General features: G+C 32.7%; 1 protein-coding gene and 1 pseudogene across 1 annotated transcript; both read right to left on the bottom strand.

Moving 5' to 3' along the window:
* Positions 1–1287: 1287 nt before the first annotated feature.
* Positions 1288–5042, bottom strand: LOC142632709 (protein FAR1-RELATED SEQUENCE 5-like; annotated as a pseudogene).
* Positions 5043–9441: 4399 nt separating this feature from the next.
* LOC142622549 (MYB-like transcription factor EOBII) lies at positions 9442–12828 on the bottom strand. The gene is made up of 3 exons (XM_075796040.1): positions 12669–12828; positions 12416–12545; positions 9442–9908 (listed from the first exon to the last, which is right to left on the bottom strand). Exons 1-3 carry the CDS (start codon positions 12808–12810, stop codon positions 9605–9607), a joined length of 576 nt encoding a protein of 191 aa, XP_075652155.1. The 5' UTR covers positions 12811–12828; the 3' UTR covers positions 9442–9604.
* Between the last annotated feature and the right edge of the window lie 3376 nt (positions 12829–16204).

The raw sequence follows: 16204 nt of genomic DNA, 5'->3' as shown, positions 1-16204 counted from the left end.
TCAATTAGGCTTTGTTATGGGAAGGAAAAGGGGGGAGAGATGCAAGATTAGCTTATAAATTCCAAGTACAATTCTAACACACATTCATTGCTTCCCCCAAGCACAAGAGATGGATAAAGTGTGATCAGATTTCCTATGAAAAAGAAAACCAAACCTTACTGAAATTGTGGAACTTCTTAAAATACTATCTATCAAATGGCTAAGTTCTTCAAGAGAATTAATGTGAAACTTGTTTGAGACCAATGGACTTAAATTCCTCGATCTTTTCTGTTTGGAAAGGAAAAATGAATCATCAGAAGATGAGTTCCCTAGCAACCTCAGGGAAGTGTGCTTTTGTAAATGAGAGAAGTTGTTGGATTATTGTTTTGAAAATTGGCATTGGAAATCTTAGTTTTCATTTTGTTACCATCAGCATGCATTCCATAAAAGCTATCAAGATTATCAAACCAATCTTGTGGTGATCAAAAGAACTACCCCATCTACTGCTATTTACTGATTTGTGGCTCATCACATATTCCAACCACTCAGCCAAACAAAAAAAACAAAAAAATGCAACAAGCAAAAAATTACAAGTGAGCAGTGGGCTTTTCATAAGTTGGCATTTTGATAGCACTTCATTAAAAGGAAAATGTAGATAGCACTAGAATTTAAGTAGTGTTACAAGTTGAAAAAAAAAAGGATAAAGATAATAAAAGGAATAATAGATTTTAGGAGATGAAATCTAGACTTAAGTATAAGCAGCTCTATCTAAGCCTTGTTTAATCACCATCCAAAACACAAGCGACTCCCAAACAATTTCAAAATTCAAATAAATCTAATTCCATTTACTGTGAAACTTGAAATTTCAAACCCAAAGATTCATACCTGAGTGAAATTATCCACCAATTGTGAAACTTGTTCAACATTACTATGTTCTTAAAGAGAATTAATGTCAATTGAGGAATTGGCCTATAGCATGTGCAAAGAATAATTGTCACATAAAATTAAAATAAATTTATAGACATATAGATTCATATATTATAGTGCAATGTAGCATATCTTACTTTATTTAGGCATCCAAGTGATTGAACTTGTCTTGACTCACATGCCTTTTTTCTTTGAGATTTAGGATTTCTTGGTCGTTCTAACACACCTTTCAACCTTGATTTTGAATGTCCAATAGTAGGTTTTGTTTTAATCCCACGTATATCTTGAAAAGTTATGTCCTCATGGGATTGGCATCCATTTTCACCTTGTAAAACATCTCCAAGAACAACTTCATCATGGACCCTTGTTTGATCCTCCATGCTAAGGGGATAACATTTTTTCCTCATTTCTTGCAAATCCTTCAATAATGTGTCAAAACATCTTTTGGCATAATCATACATTTTCTCAGACTCTGCTGCAAGTATGGAAACTTCATGAAAATTGTGACATAAATGAGAGTAACGTTTTCCTAATGACTCGTAAGCATTACCTTTAATATCAACACCATGATAGTTCTTGATAGAACCAACCTTTGCATCTTGTGTCCATTCTTTGTGTCCATGCTTTAAAGGTTCAATGATAGTATCAGATTTGCTAACCTTGAAAATTTTACAATCCCCCGTCTTCATATATTCATCTTGAAACATTTTGAACATTTTTGGGGTGTACAACTTTACAGCATGTCTCAACATCTCTACATCAAGTTGTAAAACTGGTGTTGTCTGCCTCATTTTGAACTCAGCTTGTACTTCTTGACGTATCCTATCAGCCAAGACTCTAGAGTAATATCCCAAAAAAGACAAAAAATTATATTTCGATTTCAAGTATTTCTTCAATACATTATTCATTGACTCACTATGTTGGATGGTTTTCATATCAGCTAATATGTTGGAAAATCTGGTTTTGTATCTCATACAAAACACACAGCGAAAGCAACAAACATAGATCTATTTTATTCATGATTGACAACATACACTATGTAAATTTCAGAATTTAAGAACAAGATAGCGTACCTTGGTGTGGTAAAATTCAAAAAAAAAAAAGATTAGAAGTACTTGAGAACACTTTTAATCTTCACTCCAATTCCACTTTACGCCCAAGAAGTGTGGTCTCTCAATCAGTTTCCAAGGGAGAATAATCGAGTAGCTTCACTCATACATACACACCATTTCACAATGATGTCTCTCTTATAAAAAATTATGTATGTTTTTCTCTTTATAACTAACTGATTATCTAATTGGGCTGGCCTATTGGGCCTTTCTAATTGGGCTTTAGTGTGTGTGGCTTAGAGTGGGACCAAAAGGGACTAATAAGACACTAACTACAATGGGCCTTGTGTTTTTCTGTCAACTCTTGACAAGTCCAAAATTACTATTAATTATATTTAATACCACTATATAAATATAATTGCACTTTAGGCCTTATTAATAAATTATATCCCAAGACTTTATTATACATGCAACCCCTTCATAAAATATTTGTAGTAATACAAAGTTATGAATGTAGACTGCCACTTTGAAGATTACTACATCTTGATCCTTGAGTACCCGGTTTAATCATTTAAGTTATTTATCATATATTTATGAAATTCAATTTCATAAATATATACTTTAGTATCTCCTTATTAAAGTGGTTAGGCCTAACACTCTGAATAACCAAACCTATTATACTTATCTCAAAGGAATATTTTATATCTCCATTAAGAGATTATGAATTCCATCTTGAGAATATATGTTCCATCAATACTAAATGTGATTGCTCAACATATTGAGGTTTTGATCATGACTTTAGATCTCACTCCTGATATATCAAAACAACCTACACCTCATGATCAGGTCCATTATTCTCTCAGGATTAAGAGTTCATGCAAATAGAAGTCGTGAGATTTATTATTCATTTGACAGTTGTTAAGAGAATAATAAATCTTACAGCAGTCCAGTTTAATAAGTCTTAACTCTTAAAACATATCAACATACCAACTAGAAGTCTCCACTTCCATGATCAAGACAAATTATCTTAGTTGATATATTATAGTCTTCGCAGATGAAATGCCCAATTTCATCACCGACTACGAACTATAATTCTGAGTTTACAAAGAACTTGTGATTTATATCTTCTGTAACTTTTCACATAAATCACATACTATGCATCGCATGGACTATATGATAATGTCCAAATATTCATGTTACCATTATTTTAGATAATAATAAAACAACTTTATTAATCATAACATTAAGTCATACATAATATCATACATATCATCATACAATAGGATTTAAGGGTACACATCCTAACACAGTAAACATATGCCGACCATATATCATGGCCCATTTTTCTTTTAAATCAAATATCCCACACAACCATTTATTATTAGTAAGATTATATTTCTCAAACATATTATTCTATGCAACTAGCCATTCATCTTCATCTTCATAATCATATATACAATTGCTCAAATCAGTTACAAATTGCTTTGATGAATGAAATACATGACTTAGTTTCTTAGTAGCATATGCCATACACAAACGATGATTCGATTCAACAAATACCTCTGCTATTGCCTTAGCCATTGCAGTAGACTGATCTGTAAGTACAGTTTGTGGCTGCTTCCCTACATTGCACTCAAAAAAGTTATAAACAACCACTTAAATGACTCTATGGTTTCATCATAAAGTAAAGCTGCACCAATGATGATTGTTTGTTTGTGATGATTAAACCCGATGAATGGAGCAAAGGGTCGATCATATTGATTTGTCCTATAAGTTGTATCAAAACACAAAACATCTCCAAAGTGGCCATAATCAACTATTGATCTAGCATCAACCCAAAATATGATCAATATTAGACCATCATCATCAACTTGTACTTAATAAAAGTAAGATGCATCTTCTAATTGCATATTATGAAAGTATTCCATCACAGCACGAGCATCACCTTTCTTCAAAGCCTTTCTCCTCTTACAATGTACATGATTTTTATAGTCATAATCCAAAAAACCAAGATTTTCATGACCACCAACTTGCATGCTCAATAAATTTATAGTTTGTTTAATTGATATTTCAGACTTCTCTGCATCATTTGCAATAGCTTTTTGAGCAGGTGCAATTTTTTTTTTTGATCTTAACATAAGTTTCATTAATGAAGGAGCAAACTCATGATTATGTTGTTCATGAAAAGAAACAACTTCTAACATACCATCTTTTTGAAGTTGACATGTCATTTGTGCTAAACAACCTGCTTGTGAGATTGGGCGATGAAAATGTACTTGTTCTTGGCATTTGTCAACACCGCGTTCACCCTCTTTTGAGCAACAAAATGTTCTCCTTATGACTTGTTCCATATTTCCTCTCTTCATAAATTGTTTCCATACACTAAAGCTAATTTGGTGGGCATAATCTTGGTAAAATTCATATGCACGATCATCACAATCAAATTTCATGCCAATTTTTGGAGCGTCTATTGCAGTGCTTGATTTTTTTGGGCTTTCATGAGTAGGTACTACTTGAGCCTCCTTAATTTTGAATAATAAAAAAAAAGTAAGCAGATTAGGAAAATAAATTTGCATATGAAAAAAAAAAACATGTAAACCAACTGTGATAAAAGCCACAAGCTACCTAGCATATCCATTTAGCCAACACAAACCAATTTAGTAGAGGAAAAGGCTGTAGATACACAATAAGGCCCAAAGAGGCACGCCCAGTAGATGACAAGAAAAAAAGAGTATCAAATCATAACCAACTAAGCTCCACAAAACCCAACACATAAACTATCCAACTAAACCAAGAAACTAAAAGGAAAACCAAACCAAAGCTACAACTTTTGTTTCCTCCACATCTAATTGCTTTACAACTTTTGTTTCCTCGGAAATGGCTTTCTTTACATTCATCCATTTTGCATGAATTAAAGGGTCATCAAGAGTGTTTAGGTTTCTAAAATCACAACAAAAGTTCAAAAGCTTTACTAAATGAACTGATGCACAACAACAGATCAATGACATGATTAAAATTGCAAAATAGTGTGACTGCTAAATATTAAAGTTCATTTGTTGATATGGTTTTCTTTTCTACCAACCCCATATAAATTTTACTCAGAATTTGACATTGATGGTTAGGAAAAATTATCATGTCCGACCTAAAAAAGTTTAATTTCCTAGCAAATAAAGTAAAGGAAACAAATACTTCAACAAATATATGAAACTAACATTTTCATATAGTTAACTTAACTCCAAATAACAAAGAAAGCCTCAAATCTAAGCTAAAATTAGTACTTGTTTTAGTAAGTATATACTTTTGTTTTCTAGATATCCAATTACAAAAAAGAAAAAAACTTAGGTACACTTGGTTCAACGTTGTACCTTATGTTTTCCAATTAAATTTAACTATGTATTTGTCCCTAAATAATTGAATTTAATTAGTGAACTGTTAAAAGTGCAAGCAACGTCCCACAATAGAGTTGCATAACCCAAGCCACAGAGGTAGCAAGTGGTGCAGCAGCTGCTGATGAGAGATGCACTAGCTAAGCCACAAGAATAGCAGGCAATGCAGCAGTTACTAATGCTAGATGCACTGGTCAAGCCACGAGGGCAGTAAGCAATGCAACATTTGCTGATGAGGAGTGCATTGCTCAGACCATGAATCTTGCATCAGATGACTTGATTAGCACAGAAGTCTTGGAACTGATTAAGACAGTGTCACATCATGAATTCTTCATCCAAGAGCATTGAAGGAGTTAGTTCCATGAATCAAGGAGGTTGTTACTCAAAGATTGACACGTGTATAGTTTCTAGAAGTTTCAAATAACTTTTTTTTTTTGCGTCTTTAGAGAGTTAGATATATTTTTGTGCGTGTATAAAACAGAGCACTACCTTATGTATTGATTTCATTCATTCTTTTCCCAATTTTTGTAATTCTTTCTCAATCAATGAAATCCTCTCAATTCTATTGAGATTTCTCAGTTTTTACATGAACCTAAGTAAAACTGTAGCTAAGTTTTTTCAACCCAAAAAAAAGCCTCAATTTTCCTTCCACTAATACAAAGATTTCCAATCCAAACAAACAAAACCTCAAAAAAATTTCCCATTTAAACTTGCTGGGTTATATTTTCAGTTACAATTTACTTAAAAAGAGTTTTCACCATGATCAAAGTTTAACTACAACAACCCAAATACCACCAGTAATCACTAACAACAAAAACTAATAGGATAATTAAATAGAGATAGTACTACATATAAGTTTTACACACAATTCCACCAGAATTTGAAGCTACAAAACTCAACTAAGATCAGGCAAGCTCCAATATTCAAACTTTGAAAATCAATCACAAACAATGGACAACAATAGAAATAACAAACCAATGCATAAAAATCTCAAATCTGCTAATGGAAAACAAACCTTGAAAAAGGTGGAGCAGTCGTCTCTATTTTTCGTCATAGAGATTATTGCGAAAGGAGTCATCTTTGAGTTCATCACAAAAATTACCACCAAAAGAATCATCTTTGTCTTCATCACAATGATAACCTCGAAAATAATCGTCTTCATCACTAAGATTGCCACAAAAAGAAGGGTATGGAGAGGTGGTTCTCGGCGGCGACAAGTTGGGTGGGGGATGGGGAAGGCAGAGAGAGAGAAGGGGGAAGGGAGTGGGAACGGCAGAATGAGAGAGGTTTGGATGGAGTGGCGCCAATTGAGAGGGAAGGGATTGGATGGGTGGAATGGTGAAGAGTGGTGGATGGGTGGGACTATCGGAAACAATGGAAAGATCGGGGGGGACAGGCGGAGGGAGCATTGGTTGAGTGCGGCTGAGATCAATTGAAGAGAGAGAGGGAAAAGAACGAAAGAGAGAGATGGAGAAGGGATTTGAGCTGTATAGGGCTGAAGGAAGGGGACGGAGAGAGTGTGAGTGACTAGTGTGGTTTACGGACTGAGCATTTTCGTTTTGGTTATGGTGGGAAATAATTGCTCTTTTGATAAAGAGAGGGAAATATAGCTCAGTCCATTAACGGTAGAGCAGCTAACGTTTGAGTTAACGAGAGTTGACTCTTGAATTTGAGCTTTAGTTGGGTTGGACATGTGTCACTATCTGATATGGACACGTCACAGTTTGGAGAGATTTCCTCCAATTCAAATTGTAGACAAACTTTTTCCGAAAAGGAAAATCAAAGATTATGACTCGTATGTGGTAATTAAAGGAAAGAATTCTCAATTTCAAGCTTTCACATTACACACATGCACATGCACATGCATGCGGAAATAGTACTAATACAACACGAAACGTTTCCAAACTCCTTGAAACATCTCATTTATACAGTAATAATAAGAGTGACCTTTCTTGTGGAATAAGTACTTTCATCTTGCATATACTTTAGTCATCACCCCTATGTGTTTATCAAGGGTCATCGATCACACTATGGTTAAAATTACTTGTTGGAGCACTAACTACTCATTATCATGACCTGTCTACAATCAAATCTTACAATGAACAATCATCAAGTTGCAACAATTAACATCAAAATGGATGTCACCATTAGTAACCTTTTCCATTATTATCAATATATTAGATTAAAAGACTAAAGCTTCTCTCTAATATTTTAGCACAATAGAGGCGAACACAGAAGTTTCAAGTAATCATTTTTGAACAATACACTAAAGTATTGAACGGAAGCCAAATTCAATGTGGAAATCTTTTAAACAAAGCAAACCAGAAAGTGATTATGATAGATGAAGCCTAGTGGGTACTTGTTTTTCATCATTTTCCTAAACTTTTAATATTGGTACGCATGCGTGGCCGACCCGTCATGTGAATTTTCCTTATCTTGCACATGAAGACTATCTCTTTGAAGTGAATTTTCCACATGAAACATGTGATCGAAAAAAACAAAGTAAAAAAATTGAGTGGCTCAAAGATGGAGATCCTCTCTCCGTATATATATATATTTGACAATGAAAGCCTACAACAATTGTCATCTTTCTTTTCCTTTTCCCAAATAAAGACAATGCAAAATCCGAGGAAATGGGGCTTGAGAATGACTCAATAGCATTTGTAGTAAGAGTTATACAGTATTCACTGTAAATGCTAGTCCAATGTCATCAAAGGGCCTAACTTTTTTACATGAATGATGACGGAAAAAAAAAATACCAAGCGTTGTGGTTGAGGCACATGAAACTCATGGCATTTGGTGAGGTAATTTGTAGAATGCTATGCTTATTGCTTTTGACATTTCTTAATAACTAAAATTTCCCGAGAACGTGTGAATTTAGTTATAAGAAGAGAAAGTCTACCAACACAATTTTTACACCTTAACTCTGATGTGTCTAATTATAAATGTTAAAAATTAAATTATAAATATATGTAAAAGCGATAAACAAAAATTGCAACATGCGTGTTGAAGTTATGATTAGTATATATGACACCAGACGGGGCTGTGCGGTGAGCCAGAGGAATTATTCTTTCGCCTTTTACTAAAGTATGTATGGTACCAGTAGGACACCTACGTGAAGACTTCCCTTGCAGCTATTGGTACTTGCAAGAGTTAGGCTAACGTCATGCTTCATTCTGCATGACTATATACAAAAATGGATTATTAATTCATGAAAAGCATAGATGGAACATGACATCTATAGCTATTTTGCATTTCTATATATGTACGTGTCAAATTCCCTATGGCTTCAGTTTGGTATCAAGGGATATGGGCATATATAAGGATGTGTTTATGCATGTCCATGCCTCCCAACTTCATACGCATGCATGAATATCACTCTTTATTGGAAACCGGCTTTAAGCTCTAAGATATCTTAGCCATTCTCTCTCTCCCAAATTAGAAATTAAAATGGAGCATCTATACATATGTAAACCCCGGAATCCGGAATATCCCACCAGATATTAATTGAAATGTACCAAACGTTTAGGAAAATTTTAATCAATATTTTAGAAATTATATTAAGCAAAATTTTAAATCATGAAATTCATATAGATTTTGTTCAAACTTCAAAAGCAGGCTAGCTTGTGTTTTTTTATTAAATAATTACAATATGCTACGAATTCTAAAACTCGAATTTTTTCCTCTCTAAACTTCTGAGCACTTTTATGTGTGTGTGTTTGTGTATGTGACAATTATGATAATATTATAATAGAATGATGAACTACATAAACTACATGTCTCTATTCTTAAAGAGCCTTCCTATCAATTGAGCCTTATCAAGGCTGATAAATCAATTTCAGTCCATTAATAAGCAATCGCATAAATTCTAGGTCAGCTAAGCAAACTAATAATTAGGATTTAGGGGTTAGCATCAACTGATAGATAATAACAGAAAAGATATCATATGAATGACTTTCGAGGGTACTAAAGATTGAGAAAGGGACATCACATTTGATCATATCTACCAAGATTTGACAATCAAGTCTTGGCTTGAGTTCCTTCAATTTTGTTCTATTCTTGTATCAAAGAGATAATAAGCCAGCCAATTACTCATTTTACTGTAGTAAGAAATTGAGAGGAGTATAAGATCCTATTACAAGCCATAATTATATATTAGCATACGTTAAGTACTGAAGTTCAAACTATAGACAAGCCTAATTAATTAATATATAATATCGTTTAGAATTTTAGACATCATATATTATATGTATATCCTTGTATTTAATCCCCATTAAATAGTTGCATCGACCAGATGTCCTCCATGCTCCAATAGGTTTCATTTGATTCAGGAGTGGGTAAAGGGACTTGAATAGGCTCCATTGTTCTTTGGTATAATGGTGGAGAGTAGACATCCATAGGTTCAGCCATGCCAGACGCTTGGCTTGAACTTGCTTGGTCATTGACCTCAGAAGTCTGTCCCTGTAAATTCTCTGCTTGCTTAATATGCTTTTGGATTCTAGTCCTCCAGTAATTCTTTATTTCATTGTCAGTTCTTCCAGGCAGATGCTTTGCAATTTTGGACCACCTGATTTTGTAAATAATTTGTAAAAGAAAATTATTTCTTTGGATAATTAGACGATTATAACATAATAGAAGGGTTTAAACTCTAGATATTTTCGTTTGAAACACCAAAGATATCAGACTCTTGGCAATTCTCTTTTCAAATTCTCACAAAACATGAGCTTTATCCAGAACTCAGCTAAGTCTTGAACTAACAAAAGGTATAACAAAGATCAAAGTATCATTTAAAAGATGTCGACTATTTGATGAGACAAGTAGTGGATGGATATGCTGAACAATAAAGATAGTTTATAAGATGAGTGCTATTCACATTGTCCATTGTGTAACTTTTTCCATTTTAATTTGACAAATAAGTCAAAATTTATAAATTAAAGCAATATAGCCGCCTAGATACAGAGCTGTCATTATTAACAGACCATCATTCTTTGTTGGACAACGGCGGTAGTAAATGACAAAATAAGTATATACAGAATTTTAAATATAATATAGAGGATATATATATATATATATATATATATATATATATATATATATAATTACTTTCCAATGCATGTTGTTTCTACTTTCTAGAACTAAATGTCAAAGATAGCAACGTAATTAAAAATGCAACCTACCATATACCATAACTAATAAATGGTGGGGCCGAGAGAGAGAGAGAGAGAGAGAGAGAGAGAGATAACATTTAGGTCATTATAGTGACTTACTCCAAGCCATGTTCCATGGTCCAAAATCGAAGTCGTCCTTATGTTGGACTTTATATAAGGACAATTTGATGTTAGATCATCAAGGTTTTGGAATGGAGAGGATGCCTTGCTTGAGGTTGGAGCTAATCAATATTTATTTATTTATTTAGGGTAAGTAGGGCTCATCAATCATTGATCAAGTTACGTACTGAATGCCTCAGATATCTTTCTCTTATTCTTTTTATTTTAGTATTTAGTGAGGAAAAGTTTTCTTTCTTTTTTTTTTTCTTCTTTTTTTGTGTGTGTGTGTGTGTAGCTTTCATTTGATTTGGTTGGCCTATAATTAAATTAAACCATCCTACAGTACACGTTAGAGTTTATAATACTTATTTACCTTCTCTTTTTTTAGAGATGGGAAAAGAAATTATCTTATAGAATGGTTCTAAAAACCCACTCTCACATAGCATGCGAGACTTGTAGAGATATGTGGGCTTTATACAATATGAGAAGATAATCTCATAGAATTGTATTTTGAGGGACGCATAGACATGTGAATCATTTTTTTGATGAACATAGACATGTGAATCCTACATAGTGAGAGAAAAAGATAATCTCATAGAACTGTTTCATAAAATGTTTTAAGGAAGTTAGGAAAAATATTTGAGAAAGAGGCTTCAAAACTGTATTATTTTCCTAGCAATAACGATGAAATAATGATAACTCTTTGTCCACATGCTGATTCATGAAAGCATCGCAGCCATCCTTTTAGGAATGCATGACTTAAATTATATGGGGGCCAAGCCATATCTATGAAGTGCCAAAGCTATGTGTTTTCTGTCTACTTCAGAAAATGTCTCTTTCTCCTAAGTGGTAGGTAGGGTTTACATGTGACCAATTGGTATGAGTTCAGCTTAAAATGGAAAATTGTATTGCTCAACGTGCCCTATATATTTACACATAAAAGATATTTGGAATTTTAAAAAAAAACCCTATTGGTAAAGAATATCCCTCATATGATATAGGGATTTTAGATTTATTTTATAACCCTTTTATGTTTTACATTTTCTTTTTGAAGTTATAAATAATTAATAAGTACGAATTAAATTTGTACCATGGAGTGGGGATATGGATCATCCTCTATGCTCCTTACCCCCAGTTACTATCGCAACCGAATGATTATGGCACACTACAAAAATCAAATAATTCTGCACAAGCCTTGCTCTTTTACAAAACCATTTTTAGATTTCATAGAAGGGTCAGACTTGGGTTAGATATGAAGGATTTAGAAATATGATCAACTTGATAAAAAGGAGTACTCAAGGAAATTCAAAAGAATGAAGAAAACAAAAGGTTTTTGGATGCCTAGCTCGAGATGAGGGACCTAAGGACATGCTATTTGTACTAGTACTGCTTGGAGGATCTGGAAAAGATTTCATGTGCCCCAGCTCCATCATATACACCTATTAGGGAAAATTGCTGAAACCAAAAAGAAAAAACATGCACCTTTTTAAAGTATCATCCTTCTAATTGATGAAAACATCTATATAGTGGATGATATAAACATATATACGAGATCAAAACCAGCTTGAAGGCCATGAAATTCAAGAACCAATCTTGCGAAGGGCTTTGATAAGGTGGCCATATTTGTTGCATTCTTTTTGCTGGTCATCATGACTCTCTCTCTCTCTCTCTCTCTCTCTCTCTATCAGAAGTGTATTTTTTCTTAGTCAAAACTACTATTTTGATGATGTATATATAGGTTATATAACTTTTAAGATAAAACTGATAATTCCTATAGAATATAAATTAAAGTGATGAATTATTGTACCTGTTTCCCCACTTAGCATGCAATTCCACGATCAAGAGCTCTTCCTCAGCTGTAATATTACCTCTTCGAACGTCAGGTCGCAGATAGTTCAGCCATCTGAGCCGGCAACTCTTTCCGGTTCGTTTAAGACCTAGCAAGAATCTTGTACGTTAAAATAAGTTTATATAAATCATCACCAAGGTTACTACTATATAAAAATGATTTATTTTTGTTTGTTTGTTACAAAGATATTGGTAGTTGAAGGGAATATTACCGGCAGATTTGGCTAGGGTATTCCATACACCTTCACCATGGTTTGCAATATAATTGATCAGAATCATATCTTCTTCCATGGTCCATGGCCCTTTTCTCACTTCAGCATCTTGCGATGAATTGCATAGTTTATTCCTATCCATTTTTTTGTGGGGTGGGTGTGAGGGTAGAGAGAGATGTGGAGGACGCTAATGAGATAATATGGGAGTAGCTTGGGTTTTTATAGAGAAAGCCCAAAGACCAGTCACAGAACCAAGAAATTCTCTTTGAGGGTCCACAATTAACCGTAATCTTATAATAAATTATATAATATTTTATAAAGAGTCATGCTAATGATTGCCTTTAAGATAATGGTTAATAATTCATTGTAGGAAATTTTTGACATCACTTTTATGAAAAATAAAAAAACTGTTAAAACATTAATTGTTGTTTCTTTCTTTTTTCATAAAAACTTTTTTTTAATAGATTGTTAACTAATAACTTAAAGATATTCGTCAACATTTCCCTTTTATAAATTATATCTAATCACTCTATATTTAAAAGGAGGACAGCTACAAAAAAAAAAAAATATATATATATATATATATATATATACACACACATACGGTAGGATTTTAAACCTATGGCATTATTATTATTTATACGTAGAAAAAATAGATTTATTTAGGTGTTTGTTTGTAAGCCTATAACGTCATTATCACATATGAATTCAAACAAATAATTAAATTTTATTTAGTTTTCCTTGGGATAGATAATATTTTTTGTGTTGTAACATTTTTTTTTCAATTTAATTGGAGAGCCTAACATACTGCACTTAAGTAGTTATACCTCAATTTTGCCAAAAAATTACATAATATAATATAAGAAAGCAATCACAAATTAACAATTGAAGAGATAGTGTTACAGTTTACACACAATGAAAAATTAATTAATTAATGCTAAATTTTTGGAAACACATATATATCTTTTTTGGTTTCCCACGGTGTTTTTTCAAAATTTTCAATCAGAGACTAATCACTGTTCGTGCCGGTTGGGCCCACGGATGGGGTAAAACGCTAGCTCGAAAATTCTTTTCAAAGTGCAGGTAGTAGGACTCGAACTAGGGAGCACACTCAGTCGAGCCCAATACAAGCACCTTGAGACCGAGATCCCAACCAACTTGGCCAACCCCCTGAGTTGGAAACATATATATATATATATATATCGTCACATGAATTATATTTTGGGAGAATTATGACTAATTTGTTTAGGTATTATCTAGAAATATGCTTATTCTAACAAGAATTTAAATATTAAAATATGTGGATGGGGGAAAATGGCATTTTTTTTCTAGGGGCTAATTGTAAATCTCATAATGATATAAGGCGAAATAAAGATTTTTAAAAAAGTTTTGGGGGCCATCCGGCCATGGTTCCCTGGTCTACATCTGGCTGCACCTTGTAAAGACAATTTGCGACTGCAATTGAGCAATTAATTAAGATAAATGATATATACACAATATTTTTACAATATTTTTACAATATTTTCACTATAAATTTTATATGGTAGGTTATTACTGGTGAGTAAAAAAGTAATTTTAGTAGTAAATTTAAATTAAAAACTTGTAACAACCTAAAAATTAAGATTTGTATTGACAATGTTGTAAACATAACACTTCTAATTAATATTAATTCCACATAAAAGCTTTTTAAAAAAAATAGAAAACAAAAACATAATATCTATTTTTTTTTATATAATAATATCTATTAAATTTTATGTACGTGGATGGCCACGTTTAACTTCGTATGGTAATCTCTCCGTGTACAAAAAAGAAAAAGAAAAAGAAAAACAGGTACTAGTAGTAGTACAGTAGTACTCATAATGTGCACATATATTTTTCCAAGGGGAAGTAGGAAAAAGAACAGATGCATTACAAAATCACGTGCATGGTGAGGTGTAGAGATTCATCATGAAAGAGAAAGCCACTGAAAAAAAAAATTATTGGGAAAAAAGCACTAAACATAAAATATTTTCGGCAGTGTATACAATTTCTTCCATCTAATTTATAGGTAACCTACTATCAATAATTTGATCAACTAAGAAGTATAGACACTTTATTTAAGGTATCATAACTGTGTTATGCTCGTGTTATACTCGTATTATACTAGTGTCGTGTTAACCATTTCATGTTATAATTTTTTTGAAATTGTTCATGTTACCATATCAAACTTGTGTTCATTTTGATACCCATATCCGTAATTCTTAGTTGATCAACTTCAAAGTGTTTAAAACTTTATGGTAATATCTATATCTTTAAAGCATTTACACTGTTACCTTTAAATTGTCGCATGTGCACGTTCTATTGTGGTACCATTAGTACGTTGTTTGACGTATTAACTAACCTATACATAAGAGCTACTAAGAGTATCCACATTGGTAGAGTCATAATTTTAACTATTTGGCTTCATCAAAAACTACTTTATCTATTTTACATTCTCATTTTACAAAATATCCAATATTAGTGGTTTTATTTTAGGTTTCAACACAATAAAATAACATAAATAACACAATGAAATATTATATCTGCTACAATAAACAATTCATTTGTTTATTATTTTTTCTCTGTTCTTTACTGTCTTCAAGCACTCACACCACCACCACCACCAACACAAACATAAACACAAACACAAAAGAAGAGACCCTCACATAGCAGAGAAAAATTTGAGAAGAAAGAAAAAAAAATTTGAGAAGAAAAAGAAAAAAAAAATTTTGAGAAGAAGAAGAAAAAATTTTGACAAGAAGAGGGAAGAGGAAAAATGAGATGGCAGAGGAAGATTGAGAGACACAGAGGGGCAGAGAACAAAGGAAAGAAAATATTAAAATATTTTGAATAGTGTGAACACAACATTTTTTTTTATATACCTTTGCCCTACCGTGCACAGCACAACCATCTTTGGCTATGCACTTTTGTTGAGAAGTCAAAATTTTTGGCATGCAACTTCAATTTTGTAACAACAGGATGCTCTTCTAATTGAAAATGTAGGGGTGGCAATTTGTATTCACGTGTTGAGTTTGTATTGTGGCAACTCATGAGTTTTTGACTATATAGGTCAACACTAACCCGACATGTTTACTAATGGGTCAAGATTCCTTAATCCTAACACAACTCATTTATTAAACGGGTCAATCATGTTGACCTATTTATCATATTTTATCAAAATGAAAAAAAAATTATAAAAAAACAAGCAAATAAATATTTTTGATATAAAATTCAAAACTAACTAGTAACTATACCATAAATAATCATTCAAAATTAAAGTATATCTCAATATTACAAATAATCAATCACAATATGTCAAAGAAAATAAACCACAAATTGCCATATTGTGTATTGGTAAAATGTCATTTAATTAAACATGTCAAACGGGTTCTATATGTTGAACACTATATCAACCCGTTTATTAAATGGGTTAGTTGTGTCAACCCAAATATGACATAAATCCATTAAGTTTCAACTTATGACCTGCTAATTTCATGTTATGTCGGATTCACGGATTG

The sequence above is a fragment of the Castanea sativa genome, chromosome 1, assembly GCF_040712315.1.
Source record: "Castanea sativa cultivar Marrone di Chiusa Pesio chromosome 1, ASM4071231v1".
Classification (NCBI taxonomy): domain Eukaryota; kingdom Viridiplantae; phylum Streptophyta; class Magnoliopsida; order Fagales; family Fagaceae; genus Castanea; species Castanea sativa.
Note: the sequence above shows the minus strand (reverse complement) of the source record. Positions and strands in the feature narration are given on the sequence as shown.